The following is a 12,707-nucleotide window of genomic DNA, read 5'->3' on the forward strand; positions in this document are numbered from 1 at the left end:
GGGGAGAGGACCAGTGGGCTTTTAGACACTTGACTCAAGACTTTTCTAAGGATAATTTGCCACTTAGGAGGTTGATTTGAGAGATTTGGTCCTGTTTCTTATCCTTCAATAAAAGATGCTACCTAAAACTCTGCTAAAACATGGGATATTTGAAGGCAGTTGGTAGAATAATACTGGTTTGTGACTTCTGGGATGAAATTAGGAATATTATACTAGAAGAAAGCGTTGGTGCTGCTTTTGAAACAGTACCGACTGTGAATTTTTCTCCCTTGGGTACTGTAAAATGTAAAAAAGACTACCTCAGCTTTTTAACGAAGAACACATACTTTTCCTCCAAATGAGTTTTCCCTCTCCTTGCCCCAGCACACAAGAAGGGGAGAGGCCGATGTCTTGCATCATGAGTCTGTATCAGATGACACTAAAAAACACCGTCTTTTTCCCAAATACTGTGTGGGTTGCTCAGGTGAAAGTACAAGGTGCTAAGAAGCAGCATTTGTTAGACTGAGAGCTGCCTCCTGCCAGCGTAGTCCATCCAAACCCCTCCAGCCCTGGCACTTCACGCATTTCAAATGCAGTAGGAATCACTTAGTATCCCACTGGGAGAAGCAGCAAAAGTCTGGCTGATATACTAATAATTAAAAAATATTTACCACCAACTTGGCACTAACATGGAAATTGTAATAGCTTGTTTGCAAGCAGCCTGGTTGCTATATAGCATAGCTGAAGACCACTATATTAAAAGCATATGTAGCAGCTGTGTCTGGGGCTGTGCCTACACAAGGATTGAAAGCAAGGCTGGTGGAGCTGCTGGCTTTCATCTCCTCACCTTGATCTCGGTTAGGTGCCTTGCTGGCGCTTGTGTTAGCTGTGTCGTTAAGCACAGAAGAGCAGTTGAGGCAGAAATGGTTAACTCACCAAGCAGTATCACGGCCAGTCAGTGGTACTACATTGTTCCGTAAGAATTTAAAAATCAGTTTTATTGTTAAATGTCATCTTCTGGCTTGTGATCAGCTGTAGTGTAGGTCATGTGTTTTCTGATAAATTTGAAGGAAATCAAATAAGGGGTCCTGAATACTGAGATTTGTGAAACTAGTGTCAGTTGAAATCTAACATTGATGTCTGTAGAGCCACAAAGAGGTGGGGGGAAAAAGGAAAAGGTGAAATCTGCATTATTTAGCTACCACAGATGTGGTGCTCCAACCCAGCATCTTCCCAAACTGGGGAATTGCTCTTGTCTCCTCCCCTGCAGCAAAAGCCGGGAGAACATAAACTAATGCTGGAGAGATGGATTAATGGAGAAAACCCTTCTGTGCCAAAGGTCTTGTGGGAAGTTTTGCAGGGGCCTCACAGCACCATTCATAAGGGTTGCAGACTGGATGGGGCTGAGCATGAGGAGAACTTTCTGGAACTGGGGAAGGTGAGGTATGTCCATGAAGCTTCCCTTGCTGCGACACTGCTGTAGGGCTTGGAGCAGAGAAGAGCTAAAATGAGACTTAGTTTTTGTAAGACTTTTGTTTCCTGGGCTATTAACCATTATGCCCCTTTATAGCAATCATGGAACCACACCTACATGAACTTCTTTTGAAGCACACTCTTGCATATTAGCTCAGTCTCAGACAGATCTTTGATCAATCAGAAAGTCACTTGAGCAGCAGAGTTCTCTGGATGCTTGTTCAGATCTCCAAGCTGGAAGTGCATGTGAAGAACACCTTAGTACTTCTTGCTTTTCACCCCCTTTGGTGACCTGTGGACACTAGCTTGGTTTCAAGTTAAGGCAATCGTTCTGTCTTTTCAAGTCCACCTCTACAAATACTGTCCCCCTGCGAGATGAAACTAGGAGGGCAAGATACAAAGATTTTCTCCAGAAGTTGTCCAAGGAATAACATGTAGGGAAGATGTTGACTTCTTCACGGATACAGTCCTGGGGAAAAGCAAATATTCATATGCATTAGGATTTCTTCTTCATGAGTGTTTCCTGCAATGTTCATTTTTTGTTGCGGTGTTTTTCATGCCCTTACCCTGGGTGGAGCTTTCTGCTGCAGTCTTGTTTTCATATACCTTTGTATTATTTTTTTTTTCTCTGCTTCCAGTTTGAGCGGCACGATCCGGTGGAAGGGCGGATCACGGAGCGGCAGTTCGGCAGCATGCTGCTGGCCTACAGCGGGGTGCAGTCCAAGAAGCTCACCATCATGCTGAAGCAGCTCAAGAAGCACTTCCAAGATGGAGAGGTCAGTGCCAAATTTGGGAAGTTGTGGTGGGGGCAGCCATCCCGCACCGTACTGAGAAATGAGTAAGCAATCTCCATCTTCTTAAGAAAAGCATCCACACCTTGTTTAGCAGTGTGGGGAGACACGCTGACTTTGCAGATGATAAATACTTTGCCAGCAGCAGGGAGGTGGAAGAGGTGGGAGCGCAGTGGTCGGTGACCAGATCAGGGTGTAGGCTTGTCCCTGTTAAAATGGATGCTGTAATTTTCAAAATTTAAATTTGCTGAACAGCACCCTGGGTCTGGAGCCAGAATAAACACTGAAGAGCAATTCCTAGTTACTGGCTGGACCTTGGATTAATTAGCTGCTGTGAGCGGGCAGTTTATTATTTAGTCATTAACTTACATGAAAAATTATTTGAATTACTTATGATTTAGAGAGGAATAAGGTTGAAGATCCTATACTCATTAATTTAGTCTTGGAATAAGGCATCCAGACCGAAAGCATGTGCTTTATCAGGTAAGGCAAGTATGGGCTGCTAAATTACTTCAGTATTAGAATTCCACGTCTGCTCCTATGAAGATGGATTGTTCTTTTATTAACTGTTTTATTAATAGGTTATAAACAAGGGATTCATCAAAAGGAGAATGGATGGAAAGCCTTTGGCTACATATCGGGTCAGTCTGACTGTTTTAGAGCTGCTTCCTTGTGACATCAGAACTGGCGTTCACTTCTTAACTGGTTTAGATGCAAGGTGTGTTACAAAACACAAGTGTTGGCCAGCAATTCATTCTTTTTTGTCCCTTTTTGGTGCCTTGACTGGACTCCGGTGGTGTGCAGGAATCCTTAGCTCATGTAAAGCCACTCCAGTGAATTTTTCCTTCTGTTTTCTCTATCTTTCACTGATGCTGGAGAATTTGGGTGTACTGAAGCAGCAGGGCACGGAGGCTAATAGTCTGTATTAACTGCAAATAATGCCAAAATGTGAAAAACTGCAGGGAACCATAAGTGAGCGAAAAGGCCATGCTCAGTGTGGCGTTCCTGCCGGAGGACCCACAGTACCTGCATCTTCTCCTGGCCCTGGGCTTACAGAAAGAGCTTTTTTTTGCAGATGGTCTCATGTTTTGTAGGAAAATACGTTCAGTGTTTAATACGCTGCTGTCAATAGATGGTGTCAACATGTCATTGGATCTGAGACGCATTGTGTGTTAATGTTTGGAAATCTCACTTCTCAAGCTCTTTGTCGCCAGCTTAAATGAGACTTGATATTTCCAAGGTTGTGTCCGTTTATTTGATCTTTGAATAAGACACTGCAGATTTGGCTTTTCCAATACTTCTGCTCCTTTCAAGTTTTAACAGGAATCACTTGATTTCTTGTGGAAAAAATACTTAGCTGTGATGTGTGTCTAATAGAAAATAATAACAGCTCTTTCTTGTTAATGTTCCCAAACTGTAAATTCTTTTGCTGTGATTTGGGTTTTTTAAAATATATATATATATATATGTATACATATGCACATGTGTGTATATATTATTGAACAGTAGCTGGGTATATGAGAAATTAGGAAGAGGGTGCTATTTTGGAAGGTTTCTTAGAGCAGGTGTTTTCTTCCTTTCATGTGTAAGCCAAGACACTGACATCTGTGGCACAGGAAGAATTTTTTGTTTTTACCTTATTCCTCATCTGCAAATCAGCCAAATTTTATTTCTATTTGATAATATCCGGATTCAGAGCAAGTCTTTTTCTTTATTTATTTCAGGGAGCAAAACTGGGGATTAGGACAAAAAAATTACATTTGCAAGAAACCAAGAAACAGGTGGAAAAAACATGATTCCTTAGACTGGGGAGAATGAAACAGCCAAAATCCTAAAATGAGACGGCCTCCGTGATAAGAAGTACAAGATATTTAGTGCTTTAAGGAGATATAAAGGATGCAAGAAGTGCCAGCCACTTTGCACTGGAGGCAGATAAGCCTTTTACTGCAACCAGGGCAGCTCAAAGTCAATGCTTATGCAGAGCTAGAGAAATCAGGCACCAAAATCCTCCACTTCAGCAGATTTTGTCTCATAGAGAATCCAGGCTGGTGCCTAACTTTGCCTTGTCCTTTATACAAGAGAAACTTTTCTGGAAAGTTTGTGGGGTTCTTTTTTCCCCAGGGGTATTTTAGAAAACCATGTCCTTGCAGATTTGTGTGCAGCACACTGTATCTAAGTACACTTATGTACTTCTATTGGATCACCTTGGGGATCATCACAGTGGTTTTACATAGCTTAAATTTCCCCATCTCTTTAGGAACAGGACTGCCATGACCAGAATCATGTTAACCACCTTTTGAGCTTTCCAGATAACATATTCAGGGGTGTGCTTGCAAAATTTTCTTCGTAAATGAATGGAGTGTTAACCCAGAGAGCATTCTCCCGCTTGAGACTGCAGAAGCTCAACACTGGTGTTGCTTCTTCCTCTGTGTTTGTAGCCCAGACATCTGCAGAGCAAGCTGCTGCTTTGGTCAGGCTCTGCTTTACTCCCATTGTGTAAAAAAAGGGAGTGGAGCCAGTGCTATCCACTGCTCTCCCTTTGGCTCCCAGACCTCAAAGAGACGTTAAAGCCACCCAGCTACTTCATTTATCCTGCAATACTCTCCAGTCACTGAACTCTGTGTAGGTCAGAGAGGTTTATGATGCAAGCTTGTTTTGCAGGATTAATTTTCCCCCAAATCCTTTCTTGTGACGCTTCACTAGACTACCTCTATAGCTGTGTAGTATCATTACCTGTACAGTTTACTAACCTGCTGTAACTCCTCTCCATGCCAAAGGCATTAGGGGCTTTGACTTGCTATTGCTTGCCAAAGAAAGTGGGAGTAAGATGATTTTAGTAGTGTGATGCTGGGAAGGGAATGGCAGTAATTGTACCAAACCTGCCTGGCAAGCTTTACCTTGGAAATGCAATTTATCAAAATGTTAAAGGTTTTAATCTAACCTTTAGTCATTTTCCAGCATCATTATTCTACGTTCCTGCTTTTGGGAATGGCATGTTTTCTTGCATTAATTGATAATCTGCTTTTATTTTTATTTTTCTTGAGGACAAATCCCATCATACCCTGGATATGTGCACTCCTCTGCATATTCAGTGTGTCTGCCACACTCTGCTTTGGTTAGAATTGTTTATGATTCCCCTCAACTCAAGCTACACTTACACAGCTGCTTTTCTCCTAGTAAAAAGGACTTGAGTCATCAGTAGCACTTACAAGAAAGGTATTGGTTTATGTCTCCCTAACTGCTAGAAAACTAAGCTGACTCTTCAGAAACTAGTGATTCAGGTCGTCATCTACACATGCTTTGGGGCTGCATAGCATAATTTTCTGTTGAGATGGCAGAGGGTGCGAGGGAGATGTAATGGTCCCTGGGTGAACAGTCCTAACTTTTGCAGAAGGTGTTTGAGCTGTTGTAAGCAGATACACATTTCTGGAGTCTGCCTGCCTATGTATCGCTAGTATTACTTAAATGATGAAAGGATTCAGGCTTACGAATCAACAGCTAGATCTACAAATGCCTTGAAAGAAGTGATCATCCAGATCCCATAATTGCTATCCTAGTGCCCTCCAGATACGCAATTTCTTGTGATTCCAAATTAACACAAGCCTCTGTCACATAATGGAAACTTCTATTGGTCTTTCACGGAAACATGAACAACTTAGGAAGAGCTGAGCTGACAAACTTATTGATGGGGAGTAGATAAATTCCCATACACAGAATTCTGACTGATGAAGGTCATCATACATCTGTTGACTTGTCAGTGAAAGCCTGAGACTGTCTCAGTCTCTGATTTTATTTTTGTTTTAGCAGCTGGAAAGGAGTTAGTGCTGATGCCAGCCTCAACTATAGGATTCATCAATAAAATACTAGATTTCATAATGCTGACGGCATTTTTGCTGCAGAGGGTCAGTATCTGTCCACATGCAATAGCAACTGCACTATTGGTACTAAACAAGGGGCCCGCAGTGCTGTTTGGCCTTGATATCTGCCATTTTGTGGTGGAAGATTCCAGGAAAATACAAAGTTTAGGGCTCTTTGCTTAGAATAGCTGCTGAGATGACTTGCAGCTACTACTACAAACCTCAGATGTCCCAAACAGAGCAGGTAAATCACAGCACAGTGTCATCTTCTGGCCTGAAAGTACACATACCCATTCTTAGTGCTCCGCTCCCAGGCAGGAGCCTGTTCATGAGGAAATGTGTAGCAGGGAGGTGTCTGGATGGGCATCTGAATTGCAAGGATATTTTCTCTTGTAGATCCATTGTAAAAACCAGAGGAATCTGCAGTACTTCCTGCAGAAGTACCTGATTTATTTGGTTATTTTTTTTTATGCTAGGACAGTATTTTATATAATTCTGCCATACATCTTGGAGCATGCCGCTTGGGAAGCAGAGCAGGTATACATTTAGGAAAGCTTCCTGTACAGTAACTGGGGATTTTTTCATAGTCTTTGTCCATGTGTGCATTTTGCTGTCTCATCCTTTTTGGTCTGAATCCTTGAAATCTGGGCTGACAAGGCCTGCTGTTGCATTTGTCAGTGTGCACGCTGTGCAACGTACATCAGTGGTGCATTGCCACATATTCAGCAAAGACAGGAACAAGCTGCAAATGTTCTCTAATTTTTCTGCTTACAGTTCTAGAGGTACCATGTCTGTATGAGAAGATTGTAAAAAATGTGCTTTTTTTTTTGCAAAAAAAGATAGGCGGCTGTTCCTTGATTAGAAGTTGTTGGGAAGACTTTGAGCAGGGTTACAACAGATTGTATACATTTGTATTTGACAGTACCCACTGAACGTGTGCTCTTCCATCAAACCATAAAACCGCGCTGTGTTATGCAGGTGGGATTTTTAGTATCTTGCTGTATCAGTCTATCATGCTAGACAAGACAGGGGGAGCCTGAACCTGAACTCCTCTTGACAAGCTGATTTATCTCTTCCAGAGAGGAAGGCTGAGTGGTTATTACCATAGTACTGATTTACCTCTGTTGCGGGGCCGTGGCTGTGGTGGGGGAGTTTGGAGGCTGCAGCTCTTGTCCCAGCAGTGATGCAGTTGTGCTGGCGCTAAACGGGTTGATAAAACTGGATGTTGTGTTGTGTAGTGGAACTGGGTGCAGGTCCCAGAGCTTCACTCGCTGGCAGTTGCTCTCCCAGTGTGCTCCCTCCTCACCGGTCAGATCAGTGCAGAGAGGAGTGTCTCTCTTATCCCCTGCCTACCCGTTGGCTGTGCTAGGATGCAGCGATGCCAGTGCTGGCAGATCTCAGGATGCCTTTCTGTGGCTGTAGGCACTCACCCAGCGCACACTCACCCGTCCCAGGGTGAGCCAAGCCCCAGGCAACTGTGCCGGTAAGTAGAGCAGGCAGCAATGCAGCCCCGCAGCCATCCTGCCACCAGCAGCAAAGCCAACTGGGGCACTCTATACGTGCTGTGCTTTGCAATGTCACCTTCTGCAACACTGAGTAAGACGTGGATCCCCCCAGGGATCTCTGAATCTCTTGGGAGAGACTTTGCAGCACGTGAACTACTTTGTTATTGTTGTTGCAAGTGTGCAGGCTTAAAAACAATACATTAATGAACCTGCTTCCAGCTGTCTCCTGCATCCCAGCCACAGGCTTGTGGTATGTCTGCGCTTTTGGGCAAGAGCTGGCTGTGGAGCAAGAGCCAGAAAAATGCTTTTTGGTCTTGGCCGCTGCTGACTGTACACAAGGAAGTCCCTTCCCCTTGCACGACTGTTGGGGCCAGGAGGGGAGCAGAGATGGATAAACAGAAGCATGGGTTGCAAACCGTATCTTCAGGTGCCAAGGCAGGAGTGTCTTGAGTGTGCAGATGATTTCCCCTGTGGCTGCAACTTGGGCCAATAAGTCACTTTGTCATATGTAATCCAGGTAGTGTCACAATCTCCTTTTCCCATCACTGTAAGACCCTTTCTTTGTCCTAGGGGCTGACATTTGAGGAGGTGGAGAGCTTCTTCACTTTTCTGAAGAACATAAATGATGTGGACACGGCTTTGAGCTTCTACCACATGGCAGGAGCTTCACTTGATAAAGGTAAGACGGACTTAAAACTTGTGAGATGGACGGGTGCTGAAAGCTTGAGGGAGCATGAGTCATGCTGTGTCCTTGGAGTTGGGAAGATGTTGAACGAGCCCAGGCTGACAGGTTAAAATGTACCAAGATCAAAGTTCCTCTCTGTAACGAGAGGTTTGACTTGCTACATTCACGGATAAAGAGGGATTTCAGGTTTTAAGCTTTCACAGTTTTAGATATACAGGGAAAAAAAGGCTGAAAGGTATAGCCTGAATAGATTAGGAAGCAGTGATTTCTTGGTGACCGATTAGTAAGCAGTGATACTATCGTGGTATCTTCAGCAGGACCAATCAGGCCTGATACATGCAGAGGCAAGATGACCTAGTGAGTCTGGTACCAGATCCTGGCCATGGCAATGTTTCTTCTTCATCCCCGTTTTCTCAAGTGAAGCTTTTTCTCCTTTTACAAAGTACTTGAAAAATTGTTGACAAAGACAGGCAGTATTATAAGAAGTATTCTTGCAAACTGTATCTTCTGTAGAAGTCTCCGTGATCGACACAGCAGAGGCAGTAACCAGCAGCGGAGCTGGTGTTAGGAACTGTTCAGCCTTTGCTTTGTTTCAGCTTTGCTTAAAAGTAAAAGGCTTTGCCTAGAAATAAGAGCTGTATGGCCAGCTGCTGCATTTGTGATCTGAAATCTAGTTAATGGCAAGCACCCTTGGAGCTGGAGGGAAGGAGCGGCGGGAGCACTGGAACCCCACTAAGGTGCCAGACTGAGCATTAAAGTCTGCCTAGAGCAGGCTCTCATCAGATAACCCACAGTCCAGGCGCTGCACGTGCTGGAGTAGGTGACTGAATAAACCTCAGAGATGGTGTGTCCTGGGGAGCTTGGTGATAGTCATAATCCATATCCTCCTTCATCTCATTGTGTGTTTCATTTTCTGAGCTAATCCCTATCAGGTATGTTCTCAGATCTGACACAACATTCTTCTAAAATAATGAGAAAACAAAACAAAACAAAACCACCCGTACATTTTAAAAAAGTCCAACTCTCTACTGCCAGGATCTGTCAGAAGTGTGTGGGTTTTGTTTCTAGATCTTTTTTTGAGAGTTTTTTTTTTAAATACTCAGACTAGGAATTTAAAAAAAAACAACCTGGCAAACTCATTAAAAGTTTTTTAGGCTAGGTGGAAACTCTTGTCTACTAGGAAGTTAAAGCTGATATATTTAGGCAGCTGCAAAATAAAATGTTTCTGAAGTAAGCTGTTCTTCCAACCACTGCTGTTGTGGGAATATTAAGACATTCATAGTTTTTTGGGCAGTGGAATTACAAAAGGGAGTCAAATGTGTCGCATCTCTTCTTGTGTGTGTCAGCAGCCCTTTTCGTCTTTGATTGTTTGGGGGAAATCATCTATACTCTTTGTTTTAGATCACTGTTATCTTAAGACTTAAAAGAAGGCAATATGATTTTCTCTCATTTAAAAGTAAAAATATGAAGCATGGATGCGCTGCTGCTGCACAGCCCTTTCTGCAGCATCCCACAAGGAGATAATACTCCAGCAAATCCAATTTACTTGGTGTCTACAGTAAATTAGCAATTGCCCAGTCATGGAATATGCATTTGTGGAGTATTTAGGTCCACATGCAGTTGGTAAATCAGTGTGATTGCTGTTTAATTATGTGCAATTAATGAGCTTGTGTTGAAGCCCCAGCCATTGAGCTGGGATTATTTGGCTGGAGTAAGTAAACCTTGGGGAGGGTTGGTGGTGCGCGGGACATGGCTTCAAACCGCTTGCGGGCTCGCCTGTCCCCAGACGCCCATCCCTGGGGCCTGCAGGGTCCTGGCTGTTGGGAGACATTTCTTCGGGCTTGGGCAGAAGAGGAGGGTTATTCTGCAAACCCCTCTTCATGTGTGTCTGGTAGCTGACACAAATCACCCCTTGCACCCTTCTGTGCTGCTCAACCCAGAGATGCTCTGGGCAGGAGGCATGAAGAGAGCATTTTGCTGTGGTCCCAACGAAGGTGCAAAGCGCAGTACAGTGATACACCTGGGTTTTGCAGCAGGGATCTGTGTGCTCCCATGCCTGAATTGTCTATGCATTACCCACTTCCATATGTGTGCACTTAGTCTGGATATTGCAGCCACAAATCAAATAAGCAGTAAATGGAGTGTACTCTTCCAAAAGTCAACCTTTCACAAGGTTGCTTGTTAAAAACCAACAAATGTAAAAACTACTCATCATACGGGGAGAAGGAAGAGGATAGTTAGTATATAAAATAAATCACTGCTAACCTAATGCAGCAAACGTTATTATAATTTTAGAAGGTCTGTTTAAAATCTAAGAGGAAAAAAAATGGATGGCATCAAACAGCCGTAGCTTGACAAGCTGTTTTCAGTGTCGAATTAAAGTCCTCTCTTCTTCTAAAAAGGATCATAAACCTCTATTTTAATGACCCATAGAATAACACATGTATTATTTGTTAGTCCATCTTTCCTTTTACCAGAAACATAATAGCCATCATTCTCTTAAATCATAAGGATTGCTTAGAAAACTTTCCCAGCGTGGGCTTACAGCTGGCAGCAGGACAGGAGCCGAATTCGTCACTTATTCCCCTTTCAAGGCAAGAGTGTGAGTTGCACTTTTTTTTGGCACTGTCTGCAGCCAGACTTTCCAAGCAGCTGTGCTGCTGGCTCCAGCAGAGAGCCGCGCTATAACTCCTTTGTGTTTTAGGGCAAGGCACAGATGTGCTTTGCCTAGAGATGGGCCAAAGCAAGGGGAGGTGGCTGAGCCCACTGCTTGCTCCAGTGGCTCAGCCAGTTCAAAGCAGGGCTGGAGCCCAGGAGGGGTTAATGGAAGATCATTTTATTTGAAGTATGGAGCTTGAAGTGGCTGCAAACTTGACAGGGAATTTGGAAGGAGGTAGAGAAGAGTTTTGAGTGCAGCATGTTTTTGTCATTCAGTTGCTGCTTGCTTTAATCTGCCTTCAGAGCTGGATGAAAGAAATCAGTCCCCCATGAAGGTGCAGCTCAGCTCGCTCCTCTGGAGTAATGGCACGTAGTGAGCGCTGGTGGTTGGGTGGGCAGGACTTCTGTGGCATGGGTGAGGTTGGCAGGGATGTCTAGAGACCCTCTAGTCCAACAGGGTCACCTACAGCAGCTCACCCAGGGCCACCTACAGTCAGGTTTTGGGTATCTCCAAGGATGGAGATGCCATCGCCTCTCTGGACATATAAGAAAGCCTGGATGAGTATTTGCAATAACTTGTGAGAAAGAGAAGAATGAAACAATGAAATATGGTGTCCTGCAGAGGCAAGCCATGGTCACAGGTTGTCACCTTTTCCCTCACACCAGTGTGCTGGGGTGTGTGTGTGTGTTTGTCCTGATGGACAGGGACCGTGGAAATGCTTGGCACACTGTCCCCAAGCATGAAGGGTCTGGAGCTCGCCTGCCCTTTGGCTTTAGTACACGCACAATTATGGTGCAGTGTTTGCTGAGTGCTGATGCAACGAGTTGTTGGGCAAAGCTCCATCACAACAGAGGATGCACGTCCACAAGGCTTTAATAAATCAGCTTGGTAACCCTGAGGACAAGCTTTGCATAGATCAACAGCCCCTGGAAGACACTGAATACCTTTCAGTTTAGAAACCATTTTCTGTGTTAGATTCTCCTTTCTTTACTTATTTATGACTGTGAATGTTACATAAACAGTGCATCAGCTCAGCCTTTGGTCTGGTAACTCCGCTTTTTTCCAAGAAGCGTGATCTCCATGACTTTCCGTCACGCTCCCTTTCATGTCAAAACAGTTTCTGCTCAGCTGCGGGGCTGCAGCCTCACATTTTGAGAAGAAAAAATGTGTTGTGCCACAGGATTGCATAGGGTTTGTACATCCCTCTTATGGATGGATATTCTGGTACGTACAGATGAATTGATGATTTGAAAAAAGTTCGACTCTTTCTAGCTATATTGTCAATTATGGCATCCAGCATTTCCAGCTGGGATGCTTAAAATGAAATGTGCATATCAGTGTGAGACCCTACATAGCCTGGTTTCTGGGAGCCCAAAATACACGTGTCCTGCCTCTGCAGCGTGGAACTGCCCAGGGCAGAGAGCCCTGCTCCTGTCACCCTGGGTGCTGTTAAAAAGGAAAAGAAAGCAGCAGCCCAGCTGCCCATTATTTTGGAAAAATGTGTGATTAATCTCAAGATGGAGGAAAAAAAGTGAGGTTTGCTCTCTGGCTAGGCTCTCAGCCATAGAAAAGCCCTGTTTGTAAGCATTTGGTGAGGCATTACTCACAGTGCAGTTCTGGGAATTGGAGTGGGGAAAAAAAAAAAAGATGAGTGGGAAAAAAAAAAGATAACTGTGTTGGACACTAAACTTGCATAAAGAAACTCAGATGGCCCAGTAGAGGAACCAGTGGTAGACAATAGAAATTTTAAAAGCCACA

At 43.9% G+C, this 12,707-nt stretch overlaps 1 protein-coding gene across 5 annotated transcripts in view; it reads left to right on the plus strand.

Annotated features, from left to right (window-relative positions):
* Positions 1-12,707, plus strand: part of MICU1 (mitochondrial calcium uptake 1) — a 105,796-nt gene that overhangs the window by 86,832 nt on the left and 6,257 nt on the right. For all 5 annotated transcript variants that reach the window (XM_056350774.1, XM_056350778.1, XM_056350776.1 and 2 more), the window contains 2 exons: positions 2,091-2,228; positions 8,176-8,284. In XM_056350774.1, coding sequence (XP_056206749.1) covers positions 2,091-2,228; positions 8,176-8,284 — 247 coding nt within the window. The remainder of the gene's footprint in view (positions 1-2,090; positions 2,229-8,175; positions 8,285-12,707) is intronic.

Source organism: Falco biarmicus, chromosome 9 (assembly GCF_023638135.1).
Source record: "Falco biarmicus isolate bFalBia1 chromosome 9, bFalBia1.pri, whole genome shotgun sequence".
Classification (NCBI taxonomy): Eukaryota; Metazoa; Chordata; class Aves; order Falconiformes; family Falconidae; genus Falco; species Falco biarmicus.